The 12,842-nt window shown below is 39.5% G+C and overlaps 1 protein-coding gene and 1 non-coding gene across 6 annotated transcripts in view; both read left to right on the plus strand.

Annotated features, from left to right (window-relative positions):
- The first annotated feature begins 3,602 nt into the window (after positions 1-3,602).
- Positions 3,603-3,796, plus strand: LOC132537779 (U2 spliceosomal RNA). Its single transcript, XR_009549224.1, has one exon. It is a non-coding gene; the product is annotated as a U2 spliceosomal RNA (small nuclear RNA).
- A 540-nt stretch (positions 3,797-4,336) lies between these two features.
- AASDH (aminoadipate-semialdehyde dehydrogenase) overlaps positions 4,337-12,842 on the plus strand; it is a 31,112-nt gene continuing 22,606 nt past the window's right edge. For 3 of the 5 annotated variants that reach the window (XM_060188025.1, XM_060188027.1, XM_060188028.1), the window contains exons 1-4: positions 4,337-4,623; positions 6,900-7,170; positions 8,124-8,244; positions 11,459-11,766. In XM_060188025.1, coding sequence (XP_060044008.1) covers positions 6,941-7,170; positions 8,124-8,244; positions 11,459-11,766 — 659 coding nt within the window. In that variant the 5' untranslated portion in view covers positions 4,337-4,623; positions 6,900-6,940. The remainder of the gene's footprint in view (positions 4,624-6,899; positions 7,171-8,123; positions 8,245-11,458; positions 11,767-12,842) is intronic. The other 2 variants (XM_060188026.1, XM_007523853.3) reach the window with 2 other exon arrangements.

Here is a 12,842-nt window from a genome sequence, read left to right on the forward strand (position 1 = left end):
CTTTTTCCTCACTCTTTTGAGACATCTCCAGGCCTGCTTCACTATGCGTGAAGCTTTCATCTTGCAGGTGGGGAGCAGAAGCTAGAACCTGGATCCTTTCACATGGTAGCCTGTGTGCTCAAGTGTGTTCAACACTGTGTAGCCCGCAAGATTTTTTCTTTCTTTTACAGAGGTAGGGAGAAACAGAGGGAGGGAGATAAACATGCAGCACTGTTTTACCATTCACAAAGCTTTCCCTGCAAGTGGGGACTAGGGTTGCACATTGTAGTATTAGTGCTCTCAACCAGGTATGCCATTGCTTGGCCCATCAACTTTCAGACAACTTACTACTTTATGTACTGTTTTGTTGGGATTTAATGAATTAGATTTCTTCCTAACATTTTTCTTGTAACATCAAAGATTTAAAACTTTTAAGATTTATCCCCAAGTCCACGTTTATGTAACATTTTAAAAATACAAGGATGTCTTCTGTTACCACAATTTGATGTAAATAGTGCCTAAATCCATTTTGAAATGTATTTATTAACTGGAATTCTTTGTCTTCATTTGATATATACTCTCATGTATTACAACAGGCTAAGAAAATCTTGACAGCTCTTAAAAAAGTCCACATTTTAACAGGTAGCAATAGGTCATGGCAGTGACACAAGTAGATTGGGATTTACATAACCCCCCGGGACCATTTGAGTATAATGTATTCCTCATAGTGACAAGGAGGAGGGGAAAGCCTATGGGCTTACCTTTGATTTTAAAAGACTAAGTTAAACTCAGGGAAAGTACTAAACCAAAATCTCTTAACTTCCATATATATATATTTTTTAACTTTATTGAGATGCTTTAATAAAGGAAGATGGTACTGTGTGTTTGGTAATCTTACAAATATACAATTTCTCCACCATAGCCTTTTATTTAATTACCTTCTGAAGCCTGAATTAAATTGTAATTTTTTTTTTGCCAATTTTATCTCGTGTTGTTTACTGTTTTAAATTTTAGTACTACAAAATTGCAGAGAAGATGAAAGTGTTCACAAGATTTACAATCTGAACCTTTTTGCGACATCATGATATGTCATGTGTTTATGTGGTTTTTTTTTTAACCAGAGCACTGTTCAGCTCTGGCTTATGGTGGTGCAGGGGATTGAACCTGGGACTTCAGAGCCTCAGGCATGAGAGTCTGTTTGCATAACCATTATGGTATCTATCTGTGCCTGTCTTTTTTTAATTATGGATTTATGTGCTCGTATTCGTTAGAATGATCAGCATTGTCCCACCTAGACTCTTAGTTGGCTCTGCTAGTCAGATAGATCTTCTGATATAGACATACCAGTGAATATGCTAAATTTTGTGAAACAATTTCTACTGGTTTGAGTAGGGGGAATAAGAAAGTAACTAGAAGTACAGTAAATGCAAAGTACGCACTGCAATAACGCTCTATAGATATATAAAAATGGGGAGTGACAGAAGAGAAAATTTGAGTGGTTGGGAGATGGTGCAGTAGATAAAGCCCTGGACTCTCAAGCATGAGTTCAGTCCCCGGCAGCTCATGTACCAGAATGATGTCTGGTTCTTCCTCTCTCCTATCTTTCTAATTAACAAATAAAATCTTTAAAAAAAAAAAAAACTGGAGTCCGGCGGTAGCACAGCAGGTTAAGCACACGTGGTGCAAGGCACAAGCACCACCATAAGGATCCTAGTTCAAACCCCCGGCTCCCCACCTGCAGGGGAGTCGCTTCCAGTGGTGAAGCCGGTCTGCAGGTGTCTTCCTCTCCCCTTCTCTGTCTTCCCTGCCTCTCTCCGTTTCTCTTTCTTATCCAACAACGATGACATCAATAACAACAACAATAAAACAAGGGCAGCAAAAGGGAAAGTATTTTTTAAAAAGAAAACCTTAGTGGTCCAGGAGGTGGCGCAGTGGATAAAGTGTTAGACTCTCAAGTATGAAGTCCTGAGTTGAATCCCTGGCAGCACATGTAGTAGAGTGATGTCTGGTTCTTTCTCTCTCTCCTCCTATCCTTCTCACTAATAAATACAATCTTTTTAAAAAAAAAAAAAAAAGAAAAAGAAAAGAAAACCTTAGACTCCCAAAATAGTGAGTATGCAGTTAAAAACAGTTAAAAGAATGAAATAAGGCATATGGAAAAATGAAATATTCAGTATTTAAAGAAAATGAAAGTGGTCTGGGAGGTAGCACCGTGGATAAAGCATTGGACTCTTTAAGCATGAGGTCCTGAGTTCAATATCCCCACTGTCACATGAACCAGAGGGATGTCTGATTCTCCCTTTCTCAATAAAAATCCTTTAAAAAAAATAAGGGCTGGAGAGATAGCATAACAGTTATGCAAAGAGACTCTCATGCCTGATGCTTTGAAATTCCAGGTTCAATCCCCTGCCCCACTATAAGCCAGAGCTGAGCAGTGGGTGTTGGTATAAACAGCTGATTGCATCACAACAAAGGTGTAAGATTTTTTTGAGGGAGTATTTATTCACTTTTTTGTAGAAAGTGAAAGCAGGCTTTCTCTGGGGAAAGCATGACAGCTCTGAAGATTCAGCACCTCAAACTTTGAAAAATGTCCTGGATAAAGAGTAGTCACTTGGGCAGTGGCAAATAGCAAAGAAACTGCCTGAGGCTCCAAAGTCCCAGGTTTAGTCCCCTGAGATTGAACCAGCACTGCAGTGCTCTGGGGGAAAAAAGTCACTCCCCTCTGATTTGATCTTTTTTTTTTTTCATTCATAACCGGTGAGATACTATGTACAAGTATTTCCTTTGCCACAGTTCTTCCCATTTTGCAGAGACTCAAACAAGCCTAGGACTTAACCCATGCAAACATCCTACTTGGTGAACTCTGCCTTCTACCCCCCTTGTTATGATTGTTAGAATTTCATGTGATAGTTTCACATGAGAGAACAGGGTACTACTATGGTCACTGCTGCAGCAAGACTGAATTGAGCCTTAGGCACTCCAGTCCTGTTGTCTCCCTGGCCAATATCTTACATTTTTGGCATACTAAACAAGAGTCCACAGGAATACACACAGAACTGCCCTCCCAAGAACACTAGCTTCCAATTCAGTAGGGCCTGCCTTGAACCAGAGACACAGCCAGGTGAGTTACAGAGAATTAAGATAAAATTAATTTTTGTCGTCTAAAGTTTTCAGTTTCATTAACGGAACTATAAACACTCTCTCCAAGAGAAAGAACTATACTTAAAAAGATGCCTAAACATTTCTGGGACCTTGTAAGAACGAAGAGAAACAAAATCGTAAATATAACCTTTTTATGTAAAGCCATCATTAGGCTGAACGTACTTTTTACAATAAGCGACTGCCACTCACCCTCAATATATAATAATGAAAATTTAAATAACCTGTGGTATGTCATCGGTAAAAATTACATGGCAAGTTGGGGGAAGGGGACACAACGTGTAGTGCCTACATATTAATAGTTTGCCATCAACACCAAAGGGCATGGAAGAGTCCTTTGCCTTTGTCGATGGTGGGCTGACTGTCTTCGTTCCTCCCAGTCAAAACGCCCACCACCCCCACACAATTATAAAACAGACTAGTAATAGTTTCTTTGCTACAGCACAGTGGGTTAAAAACAGCACGCTCGTTCTCGGTTTTTTGGCTAAGACGAAGTGTATTTGTTCTTATCAGTTTAATATCTGATACGTCCTCTATCCGCAGACATTAAATGGATATTTGGAGCAGGGAGTCGGAGGGGGAGGGGGAATAAAATTTAAAAAAACAGCACGCTCATCCTTAACATAGTCTCCAATTATAACTTCTTTGGAAATGTTTAGGCGTATAGTTTACGTTAATGCTCAACCTTAGACCTGTTTTCTTGATTGCTCTTACAGAAAGCCGAAAATTTCGTAGTTTCCCTCTAAGTCGCTCTCAACCAGCAATTAAAATGTCAGTTAACTATGACAAGGACTTAAGTTACAAGCGTTATCGTTGCAGCCAGTCTCCTGCAATCTAGAGCAGATTCGCAAAGTGTCAGATAAAACCCACTCATCTCAAAGTCGTCATATTTGTCCACATAAATCTTACGTGATAGTTACCACGTTACTTTGAGAACGAGGAAACCGCAGCTCAGAATTAAAGTGGTTAGTTCAGAATATCCAGGCAAACGTGAAAGCCCACCACTTCCAAAGTCCTTGCAAGTTCTGTCCAAACCTCAGCCAGATCAGACCAAAATCCGAGTGGAGAATAGCTTACAACCAGCCGGGTCCCTGTCTTCTCGATTGACTTCGTAGCTTCTGGAAACGTCAGGACTGCGCGACGCAACCAGCCTCTGATGTCTCGTGCTGACGTCAATTCAGCGACCCGGAAGATTTGCGGAAGAACTCGTGCCTCTCAAATGGTCGCACAATCCCCTTTCCGGCTTGTGGCGCTGCTGGGCGGGATTCTGCGTTTACCGAGGCAAAGTACCTGCGGACCTGGGTCAGCTGCGATGGCCAGTTTGAAGACCACCGCCTGGCGTTGCATTTGAATCAGTGACTGGCGGGGTAGTGTGGTGCTAATATTAAAACCTTACCAGTGTGCTTGTTCCCGAGTCACCTGCATCGGACCCTTTATTCATATGGGAATAGACTTGCTGCTCCTATCTGGTAGCTTGGTTTCGAAGTGAGAATGTTTTGAAGGCTATTAAATACATTGTTATTAGACATAATTACCTAATGTAAGTTAAGCTGGCGAATACTGAAAAATAAGAATTCTAGATTATTTGTCCCCTCCCCTCCCCCCTTACAAGGTTCCAGGAATGTTTAGGCATCCTTTTAGTTCTTTCAATTGGAGAGAATGTTTATAGTTCTGTTAATGAAACTGAAAGCTTTAGACAACAAAGATTAATTTTATCTTAATTCTCTGTAGCTCGCATGGTTAATGCCTCTGGTTCAAGCTAGGCCCCTACTGAATTGGAGGAAGCTACAGTGGCGTGGTGCCTTTCCTTCTGCATAGTTGTGATGATGACTGACCAAAAAAAAAAGGGGGGGGGATGTATATACTGTTAAACTTTGTCATGAAAAATGACATTTTCTTTTTTAAGAATTTTATTTTGTAATTTCTCTCTTTGTCAAGTGACTTTGGAGTATAGCATCTTAATCAGATTGTTGTTCTATCGAAAATTAAGTGCTGTACTTGGTTTTCATATAAAGAATGCATTTCTTGCACATACCGAGTTTTTTTTAGTAAATTTTATTTTTTTTATTCATTTATTTACTTCCTTTTGTTGCCCTAGTTTTTTTATTGTTGTGGTTATTGTTGTTGTTATTGATGTCGTTATTGTTGGATAGGACAGAGAAAAATGGAGGAGGGGAAGACAGAGAGGGGGAGAGAAAGACAGACACTTGCAGACCTGCTTCACCGCCCATGAAGCAACTCCCCTGCAGGTGATCCTTAAGCCGGATCCTTAAGCCGTTCCTTGCCCTTTGCTCCACCTGCGCTTAACCTGCTGCGCTACCGCCTGACTCCCGAGGTTTTTTTTTTGTTTTTTTTTAATGTAAAAATACCTCAGCCTGCTGTCCAGAAGGTTGCACAAAGGTAGAGCACCAGATTTGAATGCACGAGGTTCCGATTTCCATTCCCATTATTGGATATGCCAGACGGATATTTTGGTTCTCTTTCTCTGTCATTTTCTTTTTTAAATAATTTTTTATATTTATTTATTTTATTTTCCCTTTTGTTTCCCTTGTTGTAGTTATTATTGTTGTTGTTGTTGCTGTCGTCGTTAGATAGGACAGAGAGAAATGGAGAGAGGAAGGGAAGACAGAGAGGGGAGAGAAAGACACCTGCTGACTTGCTTCACTGCCTGTGAAGCGACTCCCGGGGAGCCAGAGCTCGAATCTTATGCTGGTCCTTGTGCTTCCCGCCCACGTGCACTTAACCCACTGCGGTGACCACCCGACTCCCATAAATAAATATTGTTTAAAGTGCCTCAATCAAAGAGTCAATACTTAAGCAATTTCTTGTTCATGTAAGAGAGAAGGTAGCAGAGCTACCTTTCTGTAATATATCTTTCAAAATAAACTCATTCCCCATAATTTTAGCGGATATAGTGGAAAACTTCCATATTTATATAATGATCATTAGTGTGTTTGAGGAAAGCTGAGTCATTTTATTTTGTGCATAACAAAACGTATTTGTAGAAATGCTTATTAAAAAATACTAAGAACTGAAGTTCATTCTTGTGAAGATTTTTAATTTTATTTTGTATGTGAGAGGGAGAGACTGCAGAGTATAATAAAGGAGTCATGCAGTGCAGGGTATTGAACTCAGAACCTCATCCTTACAAGCTCAAAGCTTTACCATTGTGCCAACTCTCAGGCTACTGAAGTTCTTATATTTTTAAAACTTACATTTAAAAATCAGCCTTCCTAAACATATATACTCAGCAATTACTGGCTCATTTTGCTTTTTCTAGGTATGTGCTTTCCTTTAATTATTATTAAATAACATGGGTGGAAATTTTGTTTTGAGTCAGTAGGGAAATCAGATTACATAAGTGAGCAAGTAAAAAATACCTTGAATAATTAAAATAGGCTGTTTGGATCTGCTTTGGACTCTGGAAAACAGGCTTCACAGAGGGGGGAAATCACGTTATTGTCAAGGGAATACTAACATTTATGGGTTGTTGTTTTTTTTCTCTTTTTTTGCTAAGTTGTATCTTATTACCTATGACAGAGTTTCACATGGGATGGAGATAGAACAGCACCAGACCAATGCATGCTTGATGTGTTAGACATGAATGGGGTTTCTCAGGCTTTCAAGCCCACAGTACTATGTGTTGAGCCAACTCCCCAGCCACATGAGGGCTTTTTTTTTTTTTAAATAGATTTTTTTGCTTTTTCTGTGTGCTCCCAACAACTTCCCTAAAACTGTCCTCCTAACATTTCTCCTTATAGAGTTCTCTTCCACCAATGATCCTTAGATAAACTGCAGTGAAATGACTCTTCAGGACTTGGTGCTCCGTGCTGCTTCCCTTTATTCAGATAAAATAGCTGTATGTTTTGATGACTGTAACAGTCAGCCTCCAATTTATTATACCTACAAGACTGTAATTAACACTGCCTCAGAGTTATCAGATTTCCTGCAATCACACTGCAACTTTCAAGGAATTCGGGAAATTGGCCTCTACTGCTATCCTGGGATAAATTTACCTTCTTGGATTTTAGGGTAATATTTTTTATAAGGAAAATTTGATATTACTTTAATTTAATAGCTCTTTAATAAATAAACTATATTGCAAGCTACTGTTCTGTTAACCATTGGATTCTTCTGTGTTGGTCAGTCCTAGATGCACTAAAAGAATTTATATTTCTCAGGATCATTTTTTTCTTTTAAACCAAAGCACTACTCAGCTCTGGCTGATGGTGGTACAGGGGATTGAACTTGGCACTTTGGAGCCTCAGGCATGAGTCTTTTTGCATAACCATTATGCTATCTACCCCTGCCCAGGATTATTTTTAATCATTTGAATTAATATGATTTTATTTAGGAGAGCTTATAAATATCCATCAGTAGTAGAACATTTAGATATCTCCAGAATATAAGGATGTCTCTTGTCTGTTAGAAGAAACAGTCACAAATTCTGTCGTTTGACCAAAGGAAACAAGTATATCAAAAATAATATGGTTATGTTTTTTTCCCTCTGAGACTGAAGTTTTAGATACTTGATTATTTATTAAATGAATACACAAGTGAGAATGGTTAATAGATCATAAAAGTTGAGATATAAATAGAAACCAGTTCAAATATTTACAAAATGTTCATTTAAAATATTTTAGAATATTACCTTACATGGTATTATCTGTATTAATGTTCTGTCTTTAAAAAAACAGTTAAAGAATTAGAAAAGTTGTTTTTCAGTAACCACTTAGCCAAGTATAATTCATTATAATGTGTTAGCTTTTAAAAAGTTTAGATTTCTCTGTATTATGTGATGAAAATTTAATATAGTAACTACTCAGGATATTCAGTAATAGCAAAATAAAAATAAATGTTTATAGCAAGAGTTGTATTGACAAAAACATTTGAAACTTTCTTGTCAGTACGAAAATCCATAGAGAAATAGAAAAGCTTAAAGTAAGCTTACTTTTAATAGATACTCTGTGCAACTCTTTCTTTAGAATTCTCCAAGTTCCTGCTGCTTATGCTCCTGTTGATCCAGATTCACCACCAGCATTATCAGCACATTTCATGCAAAAATGTGATCTTAATTATATTCTTGTTGAAAAACAGCAGCTTAATGTGAGTGTGCATGTTTAAAGGGTTTTGTATATGTGTTACATTTCTTTCAGTTGAAGATTCTCCTCCCTCGGTTTTTAAATTTACTAACAGCACTTTCTCAGTTTCAGTGCTATAGACATTTGGGTTGGGTTATTGTGTGAAGTGACCTGTACATTATGGGATGTTTAATAGCATCTTGTTCTCGGGAGTCAGGCAGTAGCACAGTGGGTTAAGGGCAGGTGGCGCAAAGTGCAAGGACCGTGTAAAGATCCCGGTTTGAGCCCCTGGCTCCCCACCTACAAGGGCGTCGCTTCACAGGCGGTGAAGCAGGTCTGCAGGTGTCTTTGTCTCCCCGTCTTCCCCTCCTCTCTCCATTTCTCTCTGTCCTATCCAACAATGGCAACATCAATAACAACAACAATAAAAACAACAAGGGCAACAATAGCATCTTGTTCTCTACCTACTAGATATACACACCCACATGCTTCTTTGAGAAACACTCTTGTGTTTCTAGCCTTAAAATAATATGTTGTCAGTTGTTTTAAGTTTCCTTTTTCCAAAGTTTCCATATACTAGGGGTATTTCATAATACTTGAAACTTATCTTTGTAATTTATAATGATTTAAAGTGCTCAACAACATCAAGGAATTTGAGTCTGGTTTGGATTCCTTTTTCCTGCCACCAGGGTTATCTCTGAAGCTCAGTGTCTGAATTCTCTGAGGCCACCGCCAACATTTTTTTTTTTTTGAGAAGGAAGAAAGAGGAGAGAGAGATACCTGTAGCATTACTTTACCATTTGTGAAGCTTCCCCCTCCAGATGGTGACTTGAACTGAGGTCCTGGGGTCCCCAGTCATGGTAACATGTGTGCTCTCCTTGATGTGCCACCACTTACATCCTCAAGCTTATATTTGAAAAAGTGATTGGTTCTCTTTCTCACTCTCTTTGGCATTGCATATGCCAGAGTAATGCTCTGGTTCTGTTTCAGTAACAGATAAATCTTTTATTATTTTTCTATTTTTTAATGTTGGTAACATGTGTAAGCCTGATAGAGCTTAGGGAGAACCACCCCCATCTTTGGATGGAGGTCTGAGAAGATAACCTCTTGATAAGTCTCTCTCAACCGAGGTGAGCATAAGGGGGGAAACTCAGACTTGGTTCTTTCCTTCTTGACTCTCAGGCCCACAGAAACCCCAGTACTTCCCTCCATTAACTGCAGGCCACATGGCCACAGATTCACTTATTCAAAGTCACCTTCTGATCACAGAAGAACACACCTTATCACACACCTTAGACCCCAGACAAGAGAAATTCCAAACTATATGGCCTTTTGATATCCATCTTCTTTCTGTCTCACCCTACGGGGTTAACTCCTATGCTTCTCTCAAATACCTTTGGATAATTAAGTTGCTTGTGTTACGGAGAATAACTGTCTTGTATCTCATCAATTCCTGTCATACCAGCCCCCTACCTTAGGGGCAGGCTGACTGTTAAGAAACCTGTAATTTCTGTCATATTTCAACAATAATTAACTTCATTGCTTTTCTATTTAACTCATCTCCACTTTGCTAATAAACGGACTCTAGGATTCTGGGTTTCTAAGCACTCAGATTCTAGACATGCTAAGAGTCCCCTGGTGTCTTCGTGTCACCCCGATCGTGAGCGAGAAAGAACCAGCCCGTTACCTTTCCCCTGGAGGCCACCCACCGGAGAAGGAGAGAGACACCCCGAAATTTTAATATTTATCTATTGGATGGAGACAGAAATAGAAAGAAGAGGGAAGTTGAGAGGGAGAGAAAGAGACACCTGTACCACTGCTTCACTACTTGTGATTTTTTTTTTCCCCAACATGGGAGAACTGGAAGCTTGAACCTAGGTCCTTGAACATAGTAACGTGTGTGCTCAACCAGGTGAGCCACCACCTATCTTTTTTTTCCCAAAGGATACCTTCTTGTTTCCTATGCCATGACTTTGACATTGTAAGTGTTCTTCCTTTAACATGCATCTTCTGTTCCCAGAGTGGTCTAGGGTAGATTAGTGATTCTTAGCTGTGAATGATCTTACCTCCTTGGGTACATTCATCAATACCTAGAGATATGTTTTATTATCATAGTAACACTGTGATACTACTGGCATCTTGTAGGTATAGACTAACGATGCTATTAAAGGGAGTCAGGCAGTAACATAGCAGGTTAAGTGCACGTGGCACAAAGCACAAGGACCAGCATAAGGGTCCCGGTTCAAGCCCCCGGCTCCCCACCTGCAGGGGAGTCACTTCACATGTGGTGAAGCAGGTCTGCAGGTGTCTGTCTTTCTCTCCCCCTCTGTATCTTCCCCTCCTGTCTCCATTTCTCTCTGTCCTATCCAACAATGATGACATCAATAACAACAACAACAATTAAAAAAAAAAAGTAGCAAAAGGGAAAATAAATAAATAAATATAATACAAAAATTTTTTTTAAAGATGCTATTAGAAATCCCAGAAGATAGAAGACTACTCCCAGTGAAGATTTATCTGGTCTGAACTGTCTGTAGAACTTGAGAACTCTGCTGGAGACAGGTTGTTTGGTCATATATATGTGAGTGAAGCCAATGACATGACTTTTTTTTTTTTTGTAAAATTTATTTATTTAATACAGAGAGGAGAGAAAGAGAACTGGAGTATCACTCTGCATATGCAATGCCAAGGATTGAACTCAGTACTTGATGCTTGAGTATTTAATGACGTATCCAAGGCACTGACTCCTTCATGATTTTTAAAAAAATAATATGCATTCTTTATTTTAAAATATTTATTTTTGATAGGGCAGAGAGAAATTGAGAGGGGGAGGGGAGTTGGAGTGGAGGGAAGGAGGGAGAGAGAGAGAGAGAGAGAATATCTTCCAACACTGATTTACTGCTACCTTATTGCAGGTGGGGACCAGAGATTTGAAGGCACATACTTGTGCATAGTAATGTGTGCACTTAAGTAGGCATGCCACCACCCTCTCCCCTTGCCCCAGTGTGCTTTTGTATGTTTGTTTTCAAAGGACAGGGTTTTACTCTTGGCAGGCTCTCATTTAACTTTCCATCCCTGGATATATAGCAAGTACTCAAAAGAAAGAAAAAGAAAGAAAGAAAGAAAGAGTGATGGGTTAAAGCCATGTGGAATGAGTAAAAGGATACTTCCTGTTACTTCTGCATACAAAATAGCATCTTTTAGCATACTAATATTATAAAATTTGTTCCCTAACATAGAAATTCAGATCTTCCTATGAAGCTTTGCTCATCTGTGATGCATTTACAGTAGAACATAATGACCTGGTTCTATTCAAACTTTACTGGAAAACAGTTGAGGTGAATTCGATGCTAAGTGATCACAAAGGAAAACATGAAACAGTGACAAACAGCACAAGTCTTGATAGCAGCAAGGAAAAGTCAGAACACATGGATATGAGGCAAAAGGATTGCTTGGCCTATGTTCTTCATACATCAGGCACTACGGGGACACCTAAGATTGTCAGAGTCCCTCACTCGTGCATAGTGCCAAACATCCAGCATTTTCGGTAAGTTCTATCCTTAAAATTCTTTTTTTAACAACTTGTAATTTAAAAGGAATTTAAAAATACTGTTCACTAATAGAAGTAAAGGGGTTTATTCATACACGTGGGAACTAATAGAAATAGTTAGCTGAAGCCAGCAAGATAGCCCACTTGGCAGGTACCTGATTTGCCATGTGTGCAATCCAAATTTGAGTGGTGTCCGCATCACAGTGAAGGAAGCTTTAGTGCTATTGGGTCCTTCTCTCTGTCTCTTAGTCTCTGTCTCTCTGAAAGTTAGCCTGGAGCAGTGGAGCCCCAGTGACAACAGAATAAAAAAGAATGTTATCTTCTGATATAGGGAGGACAGTTTCTTTAAAAAAATTTTTTTATTAGTGATTTGTTTTTTTTCCCTTTTGTTCCTCTTGTTACTTATCATTGTTGTTATTATTGTTGTTGCTATTGCTGTCGTTGTTGGATGGGACAGAGAGAAATCAGAGAGGAAGGGAACACAGGGGGATAGAAAGACACCTGCAGATCTGCTTTACCACCTGTGAAGCAAACCCCCCGCAGGTGGGGAGATGGGATCCTTACGCCAGTCTGTGTGCTTTCCACCATGTGCGCTTAACCCAGTGTGCTACTGTCCAGCTCCCGGGAGGGACTGTTTTCATATGGGAATTTCTTGTAATGGGGAATAAGGGAGGTTAGATTGTGTGTGTGTGTGTGGGGGGGGGGGGGACAAGGGAGGTTAGATTGTGTGTGTATGTGTGTGTGTGTGTGTGTTTACGTGTGTTTACTGTCTTCTGGTATTTTTAACTCAAAATAGCCAGAAGGGAGGTTAGAGAGAGAGAGAGAGAGAGTGTATGTGTGTGTGTGTTTATTGTCTTCTTGTATCTTTAACTCAAAATAGCCAGTATGCCACAGAAGCAGATATTTGGGATGGAAGGGAAAGGTAGAAAAGATTACTATGGGAAGAAGGGGTTCTCTTAGGAAAGAGGCTAAAGAAGAGATAAGACTAGACTCAAACCTGGGTCATGCACATGTTAGACCATGTACCTTCCTGGGTGAGCTATCTTGCTGGCCCAGCCTAAGCACTTTTTTTT

The sequence above is a fragment of the Erinaceus europaeus genome, chromosome 3, assembly GCF_950295315.1.
Source record: "Erinaceus europaeus chromosome 3, mEriEur2.1, whole genome shotgun sequence".
NCBI classification, from domain to species: Eukaryota; Metazoa; Chordata; class Mammalia; order Eulipotyphla; family Erinaceidae; genus Erinaceus; species Erinaceus europaeus.